Source organism: Mesocricetus auratus, unplaced genomic scaffold, assembly GCF_017639785.1.
Source record: "Mesocricetus auratus isolate SY011 unplaced genomic scaffold, BCM_Maur_2.0 Super-Scaffold_6731, whole genome shotgun sequence".
Classification (NCBI taxonomy): domain Eukaryota; kingdom Metazoa; phylum Chordata; class Mammalia; order Rodentia; family Cricetidae; genus Mesocricetus; species Mesocricetus auratus.
The window spans coordinates 11671870-11689640 of NW_024429185.1; the positions used below are offsets into that span (position 1 = coordinate 11671870).

The window sequence follows — 17771 nt, forward strand, 5'->3', positions numbered from 1 at the left end:
TGTAGAAGAGAGAGATACAAGGAGGCAGGTACTGCTTGACATTGGTTTGTATTCGTTCCATGCTAAGAAGCCAGGCTAGTGAGATTTGGAAGTAAGCCATGATGTTGCATGGACAAATGTTCCTTCTGCCCCCTAGGAGGTCAAACCCCAAATGCCAGACCACTGTGATGCACCAGGGTCTAACATCCCATGGATTTGCAAACACATCCCTCTGCTAGATTCGAAAATTCATGAAGAGAACAGGAAAAAGCTGAAAATACCTTAGATTGTTCTTCATATTATATATTTTAAAATCATTTTTTCCTGACCCTTTATGAAAAGCCAATGGATTGCTCTGCCTTTCATAGTGGCTGTGTGCTTCCAAGTTAGATCATTGTCAGGACAGAGGGAGTTGATCGTGGAGTGTTGCCTGGTGTGCGACGCTGGACGTTCTGAAGATCATAAAAATAGGATTTTTCTTTGAAAAAAATCCAAAGCATGCGTGCATGCACACACACACACACAAATAAAATAAAGTCATGCCTAGACTGACTGCCCTGTATTCTCTCTGTGTGTACACATGTGTTGCTGGGAACTGAAGCCAGGGTTTTCAGCATACTGAGTACCCGCTATAGCACCAACCCAATAGTCACTTTTAGTTATGTTGCCATTACTTATTTTTTCCTGTGTGTGTGTCCTTTACTTTAAATAGCCTTTTACACCTGGCTTGCTTCTTTTTAGTTGATGTTATTGCCTCCCAAGCGTCTATCCATGTCATAAACATCCCTCTTTTCGCATCAGCCGCTAACACACAAGGGCAGACTTGAGGGGAGGGGCGGAGGTTATCCTCAGGTGAGGGAAAGGAAGTGACTGACACAGTGAGGCTTTGGTCTGGTACAGCCTGTCACAGCGGCTTTGGCACCCGTGGCACAAGGTGACGTTGGCAGTCCACAAGGCCTGGACCGGTGCAGAAAGCACTCCAGAGACACTAATAGTTTTACCGTTGATTATCTTTCTTAGACCATCAAACCCAGGGTCTTCCATGTGCTAGTCGGGTGCTCTGCATACGTGCTATAGCACAGCCCAAGAAAGTCTGTCTGTCCGTCTTTGCTTTGTTTAAGGCAAGATTTCCTGTTGTAGTCCAGGGTGGTCATGAACTCTCAAAAATCCTCCGGTGCTAGGTAGGATTCAACTTTCCAGTCCTATGTTATAATGCCTGGCTCCTCTTAGAATAAGTCTTTTGTTGTTTCTTCTTCTTCCTCCTCCTCCTCCTCCTCCCCCTCCTCCTCCTCTTCTTCCTCCTCCTCCTCCTCCTTCTCCTCCTCCTCCTCCTCCTATTCCTACTCCTTCTTGTTCAGATAGGGTCAGGCTAGTTGAAGCTATTCTGGGTGGGACTCAACTCCTTAAGTAGTCCAGATTAACCTTAAATTCAAGCCTATCCTCCTGCCTCAGTTTCCCAAGTGCTAGAAATTGAGGTGTAAGCCACCACACCCACTAAAAGAATTACTTTTTAGTGGGACCAGCAAAATGGCTCATCAAGTAAAGGTACTTACCACAAAGAGCTGGAAATTTCCAGAACCTACATAACTGATTGGATGGAGAGAACTGTCTATAGAGTAGTCCTCTGACCTACACGTGTGCTACATTTGTTCCTCTAAACACTAATTTTCTTAAACAAGAGTGACTTTTAAAATAGAAATCAGAAGAGACTTATCATATTTTTTTGCATGGTAGGAATGTTTGGAGTCAGGTGAGAATAGCTGCTTCTCTCTCATACTTCTGATGACTCTGCGCCTGCCTGGGGACCTTATCTGAAGGACTTTGCTCCCCTCGCAGTAGGTTTTATGATTCCAATTAAGAATAGCCCAGCCCATGCTGATAACAGCCATTCCTGGGGCTTCCCCCTGCTTAGCCCCGCCCACCTCCACATCCCAGTGAGAGCTTCCTCCTCCTCAGAAGCTTGCTTCTGTGGCTGCCGTGTGCTTTGCCTTTTTTTTTCCCTATGTAACACCTCACCTCCCCATCCCCCCCCCCCCCACCCCGCTAATCCAGCAATCCCGTTCCCATCACCACCCTCGGTGTCCTGCCAACAAACTCCAGGCCCTTCAGCTCTAGTCTCGAACCCTGCCCTATGTATCTAACTGGGCTCAACTGCTGCTTTAACCGCATGCATGCAGTCCTTCTGCCAGAGGCTAAAGGCCAGCTCCCGGCGAGCGAGCGTGGAAATAAGCACTCTGAGGAATCCAGATATGCACAGCCTAGTAGGTCAGAGAATGAGTACAGGGCATTCAAAACAAGAGTGAAGCCCACCACCACCTCTGGGAACTTATTACCAGCCTGGTTCTTCCGTTTTCCTGCCTGTGAACTGGATGTAGCCTAACTTGTTGGTGAGGTTCTAATGGGATGTAATAACCCAATGATGCTACGAGCCCAGCTGAGTGTTGAATAAATATTAAATATTCACAATTTGGCGCCTCCTGTCTTCACCTGACCTCAGTTCCCAGAGGACTGGTAATTTGCCAGCAGGAAGGACAGGTGTTTTGCGTGGTGTAAACACAAGCACTGAGAATCCAGAGACGACAGCAAAAAACGCCCGAAGAGCGAGTGTGCCTCCTAGGAAAAGTGAGTGACAGAAACGCAGACACAAACAAGGGAACTGAAACCGGGCCAGGCAGGCCGCCCTCTCCCTCCCCCTCATCCTTTGGAGCCTTCCTTGCTCCCTCCTTGGAACGGCAAGCCCACTCCATTCCTCACTGCCCACACGGCTCTCCTGCTTTGTCTTTTCCCGAATTTGCCATATAAGGTATTCGGTTCTCACCCCTCTGTCTGTGTGCTCACAAGAACGGGGCTCTACAAGGGTTTGTGTATATGCTGAATTTCTTTGGAAACACATCCCGGCTGCCTAAGCAGTGTTCGCCAAAGAGTTCTGTGGGTCAGGATCTCGTGACTTGCAAACACCGGAACTTCTGGCAAAGAACACCAAGCCAGTGGCATGTCACATATGAGGAGTGCTCATGTAGACTCCGGCAGCTTCTTGTGCCTTAGCAGGAAAGGTGTGTGCTAGGAAAAATCAATCTGATCTAAGAGAAGGCTGGGTTTGGGAGGGAAAGAAAGGGAAAGACAGGCCTTTGTGGCAGTGCCTGGACCAGGTGAAAAAGCAGAAAAGGACAGAACATTCCAACAGAGTTACCTCAGCAGGACTGTTTTCAAGGTCAACAAAAGACCTGAGAGACTTGCTGTAGAGGCATGGGAGGGAATTCAAACAGTCATCCAAGCGGATTGAGTGTACCTAGATGTTCTATGTGGCTGATGAGCAAAAGTCCTGTGGGTGAGGTTTACTGAGAATGGGTCAATTTCTGCCTGTGTACACAAATTATGTGTGTCCATATACCAAACTGAAAACATATGCCAAGTATATACCAAATAGTGACGAGGAGGTCACCCACTGACCTCACATAATTTCCATAATTCTGAGCTTCATGATGATTTTTAAAATATATTTTCATTATATCTTTAAAATGTTTAAATAATTTAAACTGTTACTGTTTAAAATAATGTAAATTTCATTATATTTTGAAATACATGTTCACTAGTTATTTGACAATATACATGCATGAAATCTATTTTGGTCATATAAGCATGGACTATAAGATAATTTGAATACCCCCAATGAAATTTTTATTATAAAGGAAACATCAGAAATTCAAATCTGCTACTTAAAATCTCTTGATACCAAATCGGTCCACACTGAAACTCGAGGGTGGTGAGATGGTTTCGTATACCGGCAGAGGCCCTTGCACTCAGGTGTGGGTTCAAGGATCCAATAAGATGCCAAGACAGAACTAACTTTGATATGTTGTCCTCTGACCTCCACAGGCACAGGCACAGGCGCAGTGCACATGCATGCACTCGAATGTGCAGACACACACACACACACACACCACGATAAAAGTAAACGTTTAGATACTTTGAGCGCAAGGACTGGGGAGATGGCTCAGTGAAGAATGCTTGCTGTGCAGACATGAGGACCTAAGTCTGAATCCCTACCACCCATGTAAAAAGCCATAAAAGGCTGTGAGTGTCCGAAACCCTAGTTTCCGAGGAATGGAGACAAGTACACTGATTTGTTGAGCAGCCAGCGTAGCTGAAACTGTGAGCATCCAGGCCAGGGAGAAACCCTGCTTCAAGTCAATCAGGCAGACAGCAGCAGGAGAGGAGTCGCCATCCCTCCTTGGCCTCCACTTCTGCACGTGGTCATGAGTATGAATGCACACACACTCAACTGCACACACCATAACACTCACACGCTCACAAAACAAACTGCTTTTAAAAATCAAGTACGGTTTCACCTAAGCTAAAATCACAACAGGTGGCCCTTAATTCGGGAACAAAATGAGTTTGGGAGGGTGTGATCCAAAGGTGAAAGAGCCTATTGATTTGGTAGTGAAGCCGCCATCACACGCGTGAAGAGCCGGGAAACTCCGTCTGATTGATGAGTGAGGTGCTGAAGATATCCGCAGTCCACACCGTGTGATGTCCCAGGGCCAAAGTTGAAACCCACGGGCAGTTTTCCACAAAGACACTCACATTTGTCTCATAGCTTTCTAGCCACGTGAAAGGATGGCTTGAGATGGCCTAAGTGATTAAAAACGGAAGCTAGTAGTAAACCCAACACTGCAAGCACCGTGGTCCAAAGCAAGCTGCTAATAGTACTTTGAAAAGATTATCTTCTGAAGAAACAATAGAGAGGGATTTGACAATGAATCCTCCTTGACTTCCATGGGTATTTGTAGCACAAATAAGACGTTGCATATTACTATTTACAAATGAAGACCATCACTCTTTGGAATTCTTCTAGATGCTGATACCGCCTACGTCCTAAGTGTGTCTTGATTTTTAATGTCTTCCCAGGAGCCAGTTCAACGGACTCTGACAGTGAGAGCTTACCTTTCACATCAAAAGCTGGAGCTATGCCACAGTGAGTGTCTTTGAGTCCCCTGATGTGACAAGGAAGGGTAACAGCTGTTGGGTTTTGAAGCCAGGTGTGCTGGGCTGGGAAAGGCCGAGTTATGTCCATCAGAGATGGAGTGTTTGCGCTGGAACACAATTTTTGACTTCGAGTAAGTTTACACGGTGGAAATCTGTATTTCATCATGAGTATGCCAAAACTGTGTTAGCTTCAGAGACAGCCAGGGACACGATTGTAAGTAAATGACAAGGCCAGTCACACCAAGAACAAAACCAGTTAGGCTACTGCTGAGGTGGGAATGAGGATCAAAAATGTCTAGTTGGACCAGAAAAGGGTTTTCTCTTATATAAAAATCTTCTAACTAGTTAGACCTTGTATCTAAAAAGGTGAGAATTTGCTTATCCTCACAGAGATATGGGTTACTAATAAAATGTTACTGTCTCCTTCATTTTGCAAAAGCACCTTCAAGTCTGCCTGAATTTGGGAGAAAGCTCCATTATTGCTGAGATGTGCTAACAAATGTTTTCATTTGCTAGTAAATGCATAACAGTAATACATATATGTATATGTGCTAATTTGCCTCAATCGATTCCTACTCATTAGTGCAAATGCTGTGTTGTAAGAGTATTACAATAACAAGACAGTCATATGTAATTTGAAAAGTCATGTCCACTCAGCATCAGATAATGTCAGATGTGAAAGGAGTCTGTGCCGTTGTCCACTTTACCTGTCCTGATTGAAGTTAGAGCTCAAGTTAAGACTTCACACCCTCTGGGCCACCTTGAGCCTGGAATTTGACTCTTCTGGATCTTTCCCTTCCTCCTCATTAAAACCCTGAGAACAAAGACAGAAATTCCAAGCTACTCTCAATGAAATTAGAGGCCAGTGCAAAGGACAGCTGCTAGCCCTAAAATAAACATTAAAACTAAGTTAAATATAGGACCCTAACCATAAAGATGTCAAATGTTTGCCTACTGATAAAGACTGGAGCTCTCCCAGTTTTTATTTTCTCTTGAGATTTTTTTAAGGATAATACCTTAGACATTTTTATCAGTGTGAGTTGCCTCTGGCTACTTTTCTTTCATCTGTGTGTTTATTAAAGTCCATTCTGTCCATGCACTGACCACACAGCTCTCTTAGCTGTTTTAATGAGTTCCAACTTCTGAAACAAATTTTAATAGAAGACTGAGTCTACAAAAAGAAACCCGGGTCTTCTGTAGGATTATTTTTTTTTAATTGCTGATTAAAAAATAAATAAATAATCTAACACTTACTTCTCTATTTCGCAGAGCTCAAAAGAAAACAACTTCTGTTTCCTTGACAATAGGATCCTCATCTCCCAAGACAGGAGTGACCACAGCTGTGATTCAGCCCTTGTCTGTGCCTGTGCAACAGGTAATTGTGCCTTGAACCTGCAAGGAGCTGATTTCCAGAGCAGGCTGCTCTGTTTTAAGAAGAGGACTTTGAATCTAACGGACACATCCCCTTGCGATATTTCCCGAGTAAAAAATACAATCAAAGGAAGAAAAACCTAAGGTTAATGGTCTCATTTTAGTCCAGTAGGAATAATCTGTAACCAGAAGCACACAGTCAGCCAACAGTTACATTCACACAGCTCTGAGAGGATGATGAAGTCTGCCTTAGCTCTGTTTAACATTCCTCCAGTGTGTTCCCTCTCTGTCCTTTCATCCAGCTAGCCCATGTCACTAGCTTATTCAGAGAGACCAGTAAAGTGCACACACCATCAGGAACTTTTCCAGTCTCTGAAGGCCAAACAGTATGGTTTAGAAAAAGACAAGTCCAATCTTTGACTTCACTATACTGTTTTAAAATATTGGCTTAACGTCAGTGCAAGACTGCTTTATCAAAGAAAGAACAATTACCAGGAAGTAAACTGTGGTAAGTTTACTTTACAAACGCTATTGCTTTTTAAGTAAAAAAATGTATTTAAGAAAGCAATGTGATAGAAGGCTTCCCTAACACTCTTAGTAGGTGAATTCATTCCTAGTGAAGAGATTTGTCTCATATGTATCCTCATGCCTTCCATCAGCTTTTATTACCCATAATATTGTCCATAATTAACTATTGCATGCCACACATACTTTGTAACATGTAGAACATGAAAGAACATGTAGAGAAACATGTAGACTATGTAGAGAAAAGACATTTGTGATCATAAACTTGACAAGAATCAACAGGGATAAGTGACCCAGAAATGACAGATACAATAGATGGTTCCTTTAAACCACTGAACCAGAGTGACATTGGTTAAAAATTATATCTCGTCAAATCCATGGGTAGTTTTGATTCAAGTGCATGACTTTTAAATATTGACATGAGTTTACTTGGATGCTAAGCGTTGTGCTAAACATTTCGTAGCAGAAAGAAGAAGTCATCAGCTACACTCCTTCATAATTTACAGACTTGTCTGGGGAGAACCTGAGATACTTCTCAACATGGCCAAATTCACTGTGAAACACAGAATAGAAAGATGTATGTTGACGAGTAGACACAAGAGTGTATTGGTTTTATTTCTGCAGGAACACTGGGTAGTGCTTCCTGGTTTAATACGTGACATGGAGATGCTCATTGTTTCCTCCTGGCAGGCAATGAGATGGAAAGTTTATCAACTGGAAGCCAGAGTGCCTGGGTTTCTCCCTGGCCTGGATGCTCACAGTTTCAGCTACACTGGCCGCTCAATAAATCAGTGTACTTGTCTCCATTCCTCCATTTCGGACACACAGCCTTTTATGGCTTTTTACATGGATGGTAGGGATTCGGACTTAGGTCCTCATGTCTGCACAGCAAATAGCACAACCTCTCTGGGCCTAATTCCTTCATCTACAGAGTGAACATTGTAGTGCCAGCAGTCTCTAGGCAGTGTTATGAAGAGTCTCTGAGTTGGTCTCCATATGACATTTACAATGATGTCTGACATGGAACAATACTATAAATATATCCATATATTCTTTGGATGCCAAAGAGTGAAAAGTGAGACACAGACCTCCCAAATGACAAGCCAGTAAAAAGTCTTCCAGGGACAATGAATAAGGTCTGTCACTGCCGAAGTATCTCCACGGCACTGTGATGTCCCGTGGTATATTCAGACACGTGGTATCAGACTGCTATCCATTTATAAGTGGATAAGTCCAGACTACTTGAAAATAAGCAATTTAACACACACATTTTCATTCACTGCTTTTTATTTTCCATTCATAATTATGAAACCTTTTACTTCCCCTGAGATGAATGCTATTCAGCAAACTTTTCATTACCTTGAGCTTTTTATGCAGCAGCAAATGAGTTTCATTTCTTTCCCCTATATTTCCTGTCCTCCTTTATTGAAAGAGTTCACATTAAAAATAAGGTCGACAGGGTTTCCATAATTTACTTTGCCCTTCATTGCCAATAGCTTATCCTTTTGATTCAATGAATCCAGACTGTATTTTAAAATAAAATATAGAGTCCGTGAGAACGTCTAACCAGACCCCTGTGGAAGTCCCACACACAGAAATCCATTTGGTAATAGCATTTAAAAGCCCTCAGGTTCCCCCAGGACCCGGGGAACTCTTACCTCCAATATCCTTTTGAACAGAGAAGAGGAACAGATGTGAAATGAGGAGAGAATGTCTGCTGTACGAGTAGAATAGCAGCTGGCGTATGGCGATACCTCCACACACGCCATTCATTCAAGTGGAGCAGCCCCCGTAATGAAAGGTTTCTTTAGTCCATCTTTTCAGAGATTTATACATTGAGAATCCGATCCATGTGTCTCTACTCTTTCAGGTTCACAGTCCGACTTCGTATCTCTGCCGACCTGATGGAGCCACCATGGGCTGTCTTCTTCCTGTTTTTACTAAGGTCTGACATCTGGAAGTCTCATTCTCCATGTTTGCTTTAGTCCTTAAATTTCATTCACATGTGACTTTATGGAGCAGCCTTTAAGGTTTGAAATGAAGATATTAATAGGCAGATCATCATGGTTACCTTAGGGGATAGGAAGGTATTGGTTGAGTAATGACTGTGTGACTATTTTCTTATGCAAGGTTTGAGAAAGAGGACTGTGAGCAGGTAAAGCCAGGTATCTGTCTAGTGGGAAAGCCAAGAGAGGTATAAATAATAAGATATAATTCAGTGTTTAAATTTTTTTCTTTTCTTATAGCTGGGCATATGACTATAGTCCCAGCAGTTGGAGGCAGACGTGGAAGGGTTTTTAAAAGTGTGAGGACAAGACTGGTCTGCACAGTGAATCCCAAGAATTAATCAATTTTCTTTTTTTACTCCCAATGAAATCTCTTGAAAGATCTAGGAACTTTTACGGGAAAAAAAATACAAATAAGCAAGCAGGCAAACAAAGAAACAAGAAACCTAATTTTTCATTCGGCTTAAGTTGGTAATTTACATTGCCAAGCTGAATGAGTCTTGTGTTGTTGGATGGCTGCAGGAGTCAGCCACCAGCTCATGCGGATTTTCTTTCTTCCCTTTTGTTTTTGGGGGAAAGTCTAAGACTTAATTGAAAGGTATTTTAAAAGACCAAATACGAGGAAAGATGAGCCCTTTTCATGCCAAAAGACTAATGAAGTCCTTTGTCCCCAGATATATTTAATGCAAATTTAGCTGAACTCCCAACAAATTTCTTGTTTTGTTTCTATTCATTATAGAATTTAGTAACCTGGTTCTAAGAGTTATAAGGTGTGTGTGTGTGTGTGTGTGTGTGTGTGTGTGTGTGTGTGTGTGTGTGTGGCTACAAATAGCCAGGGAGTCCTACTGAAGAAATGAACAGGGCAGTGTTAGGTGAGAAGTAAATTTGTCCTATAGGATGTCAAGTCTTCCTAAGGGTCTGAGAGTTATAATAAAGGTTGAGCAGCCCTAATTTGAAATGCTTTAAAAGCTGAAAGTTTGAACATGGACCAAAGCCTTGAGTGGAAAAATCTTACAGTTGGTCTCATGTGCCAAGTCTCAGTCAACACACAGGTATACTAAAAGCACAGTCTAAAACTTCCTTGGGATGCATGTATGAGGTATTTAGGAAACATTAATGAATTTCACGTGTGCTTGTGTCTTGGCTTAGTGTGCTTTCTGTTGCTGTGATAACCACCATGGCCAAAAGTAACTTGGGGAGGAAAGGGATTACTTGGCTTTCCCTTCCAGGTCCTGACCTGTCCCTGAGGGATGTGCGAGCAAGAACTCAAACAGAAGTCAAGGGATTGTTTCTGCTTATGGCTAACTCCCTAGCTTCTGCTCAGTTAGCTTTCTTATACAGTTCAAAACCCCTTGCGAGGGCATAGTACCACCCACAGTGGGCTGGGACATCTCCTGCATCAATTGGTAATCAAGAAAAGGTCACACTGGCTGGCATGCAGGACAGTCTGATGGAAGTGATCCCTCATCTGAAACTCACTGGGGTAATTCTAGGCTGTGCCGCCAAGTTGATAGCAGAATCTAACTAACTAGGAGAGGTCTTATGCCTAAGATTACCCCATGTATTGTAAACACACACACACACACACACACACACACACACACACACACACATACCCATCCAAAACACTTTTAGATAAAAACACAAGTCTCATCAAATTGCTGAGACGTTAGAACAGCACCTACAGAGATATTTCAATAACTATAGGAACACAGAAATCATTTGGGGACACAATGAATTCTTCAGTGGGATTAATTTTTTTTAATTGGACTCCACACTAAACACAAAAAAATGTATTGTAAGTAAGCTAAAGATAAGTGAGTAAACAAATCTTTAAAATCTCTGTGAGGAAGCCTGAGTGCTGCGCTTCCCGCCCCCCACCCCGTATCATCCCTGCACTCTGATGGCTGTAGTAAAAGGACTTCTGTGAGTTCAAGGCCAGCCTTGACTGTGGACTGTGAACCTGACTCAAGAAAGAAAAGAGCCAGAGAAGGAATGTCTGTGTGGTCACGGCAAAAGTCTCTTTATTACTTTCATGTAGGGAATCCGCGCTCCTAAACACTCACCATTTCCAGGATGCATAGAAAAAACACGCTAATTGTTGAAACTCCCTCCAAAACACCTAGCAACAGTAAAAGCAAAAGAAGTCTTTTAAGAGCCTAACAAACCTGAGTCTCTAACAGCTGGTGACATTTTCCTCCGATGCTCTGAGCAGGGACCACTTAGATGGGAGGACACTCTCAGGCAATAGGAAGTGTAAGTTTTTCAGAGCCAGCTCAAGGGCATCTCTGGAAGACTGTTCACCAGGCTAACCTCCTACTCACACTCTTCCTGAGCCAGGTTTCTCAATTCTGCGATTCCAAACTCTGCCCAGCATTCACATGGCTCTTCATTTAAACAGATCAAACCCCGTGTTGCAGGTACGGGAGGAGGAAACACGGAGGTACCATTTTGTTGTCCCCACCACAACAAGGTCAAAAGGTTCCTCTGTCCAATGCCTGGCATCTGTAAATGCTCTTGACTGTTCCTGGACACCAAGAAGATCCTCAAAATCTAGAACTGACACCTCAGATTCTTCTATTGGAGTCCAACTGCCAGGACACAGACACTGTTAGTAGTTATTATTTCACCACCACCACATAAAGCAAATCACCAAGTGTGCTATTGACTAACAACGTGGCTGGAAAAGAGTGCCTAACGTCCGTTGATTTTTAAGGAGTCAAAGGCAGATGGCGTGCGGAAGTAACGTGTATGTCTGTGCCCTCTGCCGTGGTGTGTGGGGTACCATGCCTTCTTCCTGTAGGGCTCCTCCTTCCCTGCATGTGCTTTCCCCTTTCCCATTAGGCAGATGCCCTCTGGCCTGCAGCAACCTCTTAAGTCAGGTTTAGTGCTGCAGGTTTAGACAACGATGCTGTGTCATTTAACTCAGACCACCCTTGGACTCGTCACCCCGAGCCCTTTCTCTGGCATTCCTCTTGTGCATGGTGGTGACAGCACATGGCAGGTGGGGTTGGATGTCTCTATCTTTTTCTTCATGTTCCTCTAAAGGCTCCCAACATCCCTGCTTGGGAATCCTGCAGAATAGTAGGGTTCGCTCCCACAGCAGAGCTGGTAAGGACTGTGAGACTGTGGCAACAGGGATGTTCACAGGTTACTCCAGAGGGCTTTTCTTCCCTTAGACCCTTCCAAGGAATCGCAATGCCAAGTGAGCATGATCTGTGATGAGAGGTCTTTATATGGATCCTAAAACATCCCAGATGCTACACTGAGTGATCCTCCAGGCAGCTAAGCAAGCCTCTGAAGGCTGGTTCTCATCATTGTGAGGGCTTCTGCTTATGTTGCTGAAGGTTGTCTTAAGGGTTTACTTGGGCTTAAACATCAATGATGAGTGTATCTCTCTTTCTCTCTCTCTCTCTGTGTGAGTGTGTGTGTGTGTGTGTGTTACTACAGAAGAGGGCAAGCTGTAACCAAACTTCAGGAGCAATCAGATTCCTGCCTTTGTCTCTAAGCATCCACTCATTTGGTACACTCTTACTTTCGAACATGACAAAAGAAAAAAAAGCCACATAATTTTAGGAATAAATCTAATCTCCTTTGATGCCTAAAAGCCCAAGCATGAAAAATATTTGGGTGTCATTTGTTATGTACCAGAAATGGCTTGCTGGAACCATTTCGTAGATTGGCCCATAGAAGCTGGACCGCACACTGTGCTTTGAAACCCTAAATTAACTCATCTCTGGCTGCAATCATAAACTACAAAACATTTACTTAAAAGCCAGCAAGATGTATCATCTGATAAAGGCGCTTTCACCAAGCCTGAGTTCATTCCCTGGGACCACATGGTAGAAGGAGAAAACCAACTCCTGCAAGCTGTCTCTGGCCCTTACATACCCCAGTCCCACACACAGTGAGCAAACACAGCAAAAACTGAAAAGACACTTAAAGCCGTCTATTTTCTACACTTAAAATTACAAATGGAGAAAGGAATTCAGCCATTAATGGGTTTTTTACCCCTAGTCACATGTAGCCCAGGCTAGCCTCAAACTCAAAATATAACTAAGGATGACTTTAAACTTCTGATTGTCCAGTATCGCTTCTGTCTGAGTTGTTAAGATTAAAATCATAAGCAACTATGCCTAGGTTTTCTTTGGAGCGAAAGATCAAACTTGAGATTTCATGCATAGTGAGTAAGCTCTCTACCATCTAAGCTGCATCTCCAATGCCAGCAGTTGATAACCCTGAAATATATATATATATATATATATATATATATATATATAAAAGATAGTCTCATTAACTTCCCAAGCAAGCTATCTTCCTTACAATTCATTAGCAAACATGGTAGGCTTTTACAACAGCCACAGCCAGTGCTTTAACACATATCCTGTAGGACATTTGCTGAGGCATTTTTTTTCTCCATTTGCTATAAGATTTGCGACTAGCTGTTACTCCTCAGCCCCTTCAAACAAAACAAAACAAACTTGCTCAAAGTCCACACACTTCCTAGTGAATTCTGTGCATGAGCTTGTTTGTAGGTACCTTTTGTTTTATCATGACTTAATTATTGTAAAAGACCTACACATATTATAAGGTGTCTAACAGTCCAGTCAAATTCTCAAATAGTCTGAACGTATAAATAGCCCCTATGACTAGTTAATCTTGGAGCGGGAGGGGTAGAGAGAGAGGATATATATAAGGGAATTTTTAATGTTCCGGCATTTAATAACAAGCACAAAAACTTCACTTCTTTTGCATCCATAAAGTTAATTTATCTTAGGCATCATAAAAATTTATTAGTCTGCATTTGGAGTGGGGTAAGGGTAACAAGGCAGTTTCAAGGGAGGCGGAAACAGAGGTCAATAAGGAAGACATGCCGCAACTTTCATTATTTGATACAGAGTCTTGAAATGAGAAAATGCCAAAGCTTCATGAACTGGACACAGGAAACTGGTCAGGCAGAGGTGGTGGATAGTGCATGAACGGGTGGGACCTGCCAAAACAAACGCTTGTCTTTTTACTCTTCTCTGGCTTCCCTAAGGACCTGCTGTCATGCGGAATATAATCGTTCGAGAGTTTTGCATTCCACCAGCTTACCATTAAATGTAGATAAAGGAAAGTGGCAGCTGTTATACCACATTCCACAAACAAGAAGCCTGGCCCGGGCAAATCTGTAAACAGCCACAAGGGTGCCACAGGCCTTAGGGTAAACTCTCCTAATCTCATGACCCAGAAATCATGAAAAGCTGGTGACCAGTGGACAACAAGGTGTTCATCCTCACCTGAGTCCACAGGGATCATTTTCTGACAACGGTTTTGTTCCTCTGTGTTTGGGGTTTTGTCTAAGGTTTGGCAGCTTTCTTCTCTATTGTGAGACTGTTTACGGGGATGTGAAGTCTGAGGAGGGCCACTCGCTTCTTAAATTTCAGGAACTCCAGAACACAGCAGCCTCCGAGGGCCAGGTGGTCGTCCTGGAATGCCGAGTCAGAGGGGCACCCCCGATGCAGGTCCAGTGGTTCCGGCAAGGGAGTGAAATCCAAGACTCTCCAGACTTCAGAATTCTCCAGAAAAGTAAGAAGAGGTGTCCATTCTCCCCCCATTTCCGTTTGATTTTCTCTGGCTTCACAAGAACTCAACTCAGATGAGCTGCTTTGTATTTTCAAGGTGGGATGAGACTAGATAAACATAATGAGCGGGAGGAAGTTAATCTGTGTGACTCAGCCCCTCCCCGCCACAACACCTTGTAATATGGGATCAAAGAGACCTCTGTGATTGTTCCTGTGCTGATGAAAAACACCAATGTGAATGTCGAGTTTCTAGTATCATCCTTCCATATCGATTTCATTATCCAACTACTGTTGGTCACACAGTGTTGCTCACATGGTGTTATGCTGGTTTGTCAACTGGAGTGCCTAAAAGGAAATGCCTAATTCTCTAAAATAATGCCTTCAAACTGTTCCTTCATTGTTAGACGACGGAACACTGCCTGCACTAAAGGGGCCCGGAGTAGATGCTCTTTTTTTGCTCAAGATGTTTGTAGAGTTGGCAGTTAATGCTGGAATTTGCCCCCACTACCCCTTCCAAAATGCTACTTGTGAAGTATACAAAAGAATTGGTCTACCTCAGTTTTCTGGAGGGAACAGAAACACAGCAGCCTCTTTGAAGTGGATGACATCTATAGATCTTTTCTTTAGAACAAAGATTCTCACACACTCGCATAATTGGGCAAATCATTTTAAGAGGCTCACAAGTCGGAAGCCTGTCTGGAATTACATCATCTTACACTTCCCAGTGCACAATGTTTCTGTACTGTGGAAATGTAAACTGGACGGCTGCTGCCTCAACTCTGTCCCATGCCGAGGTGGTCCTCACCATTTCCACACACACGGCCTAGCCAAAGCAATGGGAGCAGAGCAAAGCGGTAGGTTAATTATCCCCAGACCCTGTTCTAATACTTGTCCCATTTTTTTCTTTTCTCATGCAAACAGAACCTAGATCAACAGCTGAACCCGGTAAGCATTTTCTCCTGTTGGGGGTAATGTATCTTTGAGGTTTCAGTAGATCTTTGTTTCTATTTTCAAGCCACACACCGCACAGAATGATGTGTTTGCAATTCCTTAGAAACATGAAACCGTCTTCAAAACAATGTCTTCTTTATCATGGGGTCTGTCCACTGCAGTCCTCGTCATCTTTATTAGTAAAACATGCTGCTCAGACAAGAAAGTTGGCCTTGGTGACGTAAGGCTTCTTCAAATGAAGTATTTTATACTCAGAAGGCTAACTAGACTCATAATCCAAAAGAAAACCTTTCTGAAGCCCCAGTAGAAAAGAGAAATCTGTTGCAGGCTTTTGCTGACCAAAACCCACCACGCAAGATAGTCCACGGCTTAGAAAGTGCCTGTGAGCCCAAAGAGGAGACAGTGATGCCCCAGGCATCTCTCATCTGTGTACTAGAGTCATAAACTTTTACTGTTCTACAAGCTTGAGGCAAGTCACCATGCGCTGGGATCTCTCTTCATTACCAGATCATCTGACCTCACCCGTGCTCCGTGATCCAGGAGTGTGGGGGCCAACTGTTCCTCTGCCCTTGACCTCTTGTACATTTATGACTCCCCATGAACCCAAAATTTGTGTGTCCAGGTACTTCATAGTATGCACACCCCACCACCACCTCAAGATTGTTTTCTTTTTCTATTTTTCCCACTATACAAAACACAGTCCCACTATTTCTTCACAGAGGTTAGAAAAACATGGCATTTCCCTGTTTCTGCTGTTTGTGCTTCTGCTGCAGCAGCAAGCAGATCCTGCCAAATGTGCCTTGGGAGCCATGGCCCTGCCCTGACCCTTGCCTGGGAATTTGAAGGTCCCTGTTAGTGCTAGCAGATCACAGTACTGTGCTCTGCCCCTGCGCCTGTCACATCTGAGTATCAGGTCATTAAAAGTAGAATGCACTCTTATTAGGACTCAGAGTTAAAAGATACTTCTTAACATCCTTAGGGAGTGACTGGAATTGATCTAGTGGCTTTGAGTTACAACTAGAGCATGCCACCCCATTCAGTGTCGGAGACACCACATCAAAAACTGGAGTCACTTTCCAGGCTGTGGAGACAGACCACTCCATGTTTTGTTTGCGATGTGTCTTTGCATAAAATTGAATAGTGCTATGGGACATCTGGGGATAAATCCTTCGTATGAGTTCATATAGAAACAATACAGGTGGTAAGGGTGAGTCTTTTACATTTACTGTTTCTAATAGTAGAAGGTGAGTAGGCATATTGTCTGTCGTAAAGGATAAACTGAATATTTCCCTTGGCCACTACATATAACATAGGCAAGTTATCTCCTCCAGTGGTTTAAGTACAAATAACAGTAAAATATTCTAAAGTTGGATGGGTTTAAACTTGTTTTTTTGGTATTACACTTTGTATTTGGGACAATTCGTCAGATGTCTTCTGTAACTGAGGCCAGAAAAGCATGTGTTAGCTACCATCTTAATTTTCAAATCATCGGTCTGCACTTGTGTGGTTTAGTTTTGAGAGCGTGTGTGTTTGAGCATTGGAAGCATTCAGAGGGAAGCTAAGGGACGAAGTGCCTGCTGTGATAAATGTGCAGACCTGAGACCTAATCCCAGGAATCAGCACAAAAAGAAAAAGCCCGACATGGTGACTGTAACTCCAATAACAGGCAGAGCAGAAAAGTATGGTTTCCTGACCCTTATTGGCCAACTAGCCTATTAATCTGTGAGATTTATTCAGTGAGAGAGCCTGTTTTACAAAGTAAAGGTAGACAGAGAGAGAGAGCTCAAAGACCCTGGTTTGGCTCCTAGCAATCACAAGGTGGCTCATAACCATCTGTACCTATCCCAGGGGTTACACTGCCCTCTTCTGGCCTCCGCAGCCATTCCACTCACATGGTGCACTGACATGCAAGCAAACACTAGTACATACAAAATTAAGATGAACAAATTACTTAAAAATAAATGAATAAAGAGTGGAGAACTATCGAGGAAAGACACCCAATGCCAACTCCTGTTTTCTGCGGACATGCACACACACACAAGAGCACACTCCCATACTAACAAACTCATAGATGCATACACAACACATGTACACACACCCCAAAAAGGAAAAGAAAACGTTCAGAGTGTACTGAAGACAAGTAAATTTGGATGAGGAAGGATCATGGAAACAGCCTCCACCCTGCCTCTATTCTCTCCCCACTCCTGTAGTATAGTCTTTGTGTTCCAGTTGCAGCTTGTTTTGCTTTTAACAAGCATGAGGTTGGTCATGAGTTATTTGATAAAATTTGTTCCGGATTCCCTGTAGATTTCACTGGAATGTCTTTTGGGTGAACACAGAGGTGTCATGGCTGAAAATTGAGGGCATGGAAGGCACTTCTCTTCAG

The 17771-nt window shown here is 43.1% G+C and overlaps 1 protein-coding gene across 4 annotated transcripts in view; it reads left to right on the forward strand.

The window, feature by feature from the left end:
- The window catches only part of Palld (palladin, cytoskeletal associated protein), a 384981-nt gene that overhangs the window by 177047 nt on the left and 190163 nt on the right, over positions 1–17771 (forward strand). For all 4 annotated transcript variants that reach the window (XM_040742243.1, XM_040742241.1, XM_013117199.3 and 1 more), the window contains 5 exons: positions 4891–4957; positions 6238–6343; positions 8735–8809; positions 14297–14438; positions 15356–15379. In XM_040742243.1, the coding sequence (XP_040598177.1) occupies positions 4891–4957; positions 6238–6343; positions 8735–8809; positions 14297–14438; positions 15356–15379 (414 nt within the window). The remainder of the gene's footprint in view (positions 1–4890; positions 4958–6237; positions 6344–8734; positions 8810–14296; positions 14439–15355; positions 15380–17771) is intronic.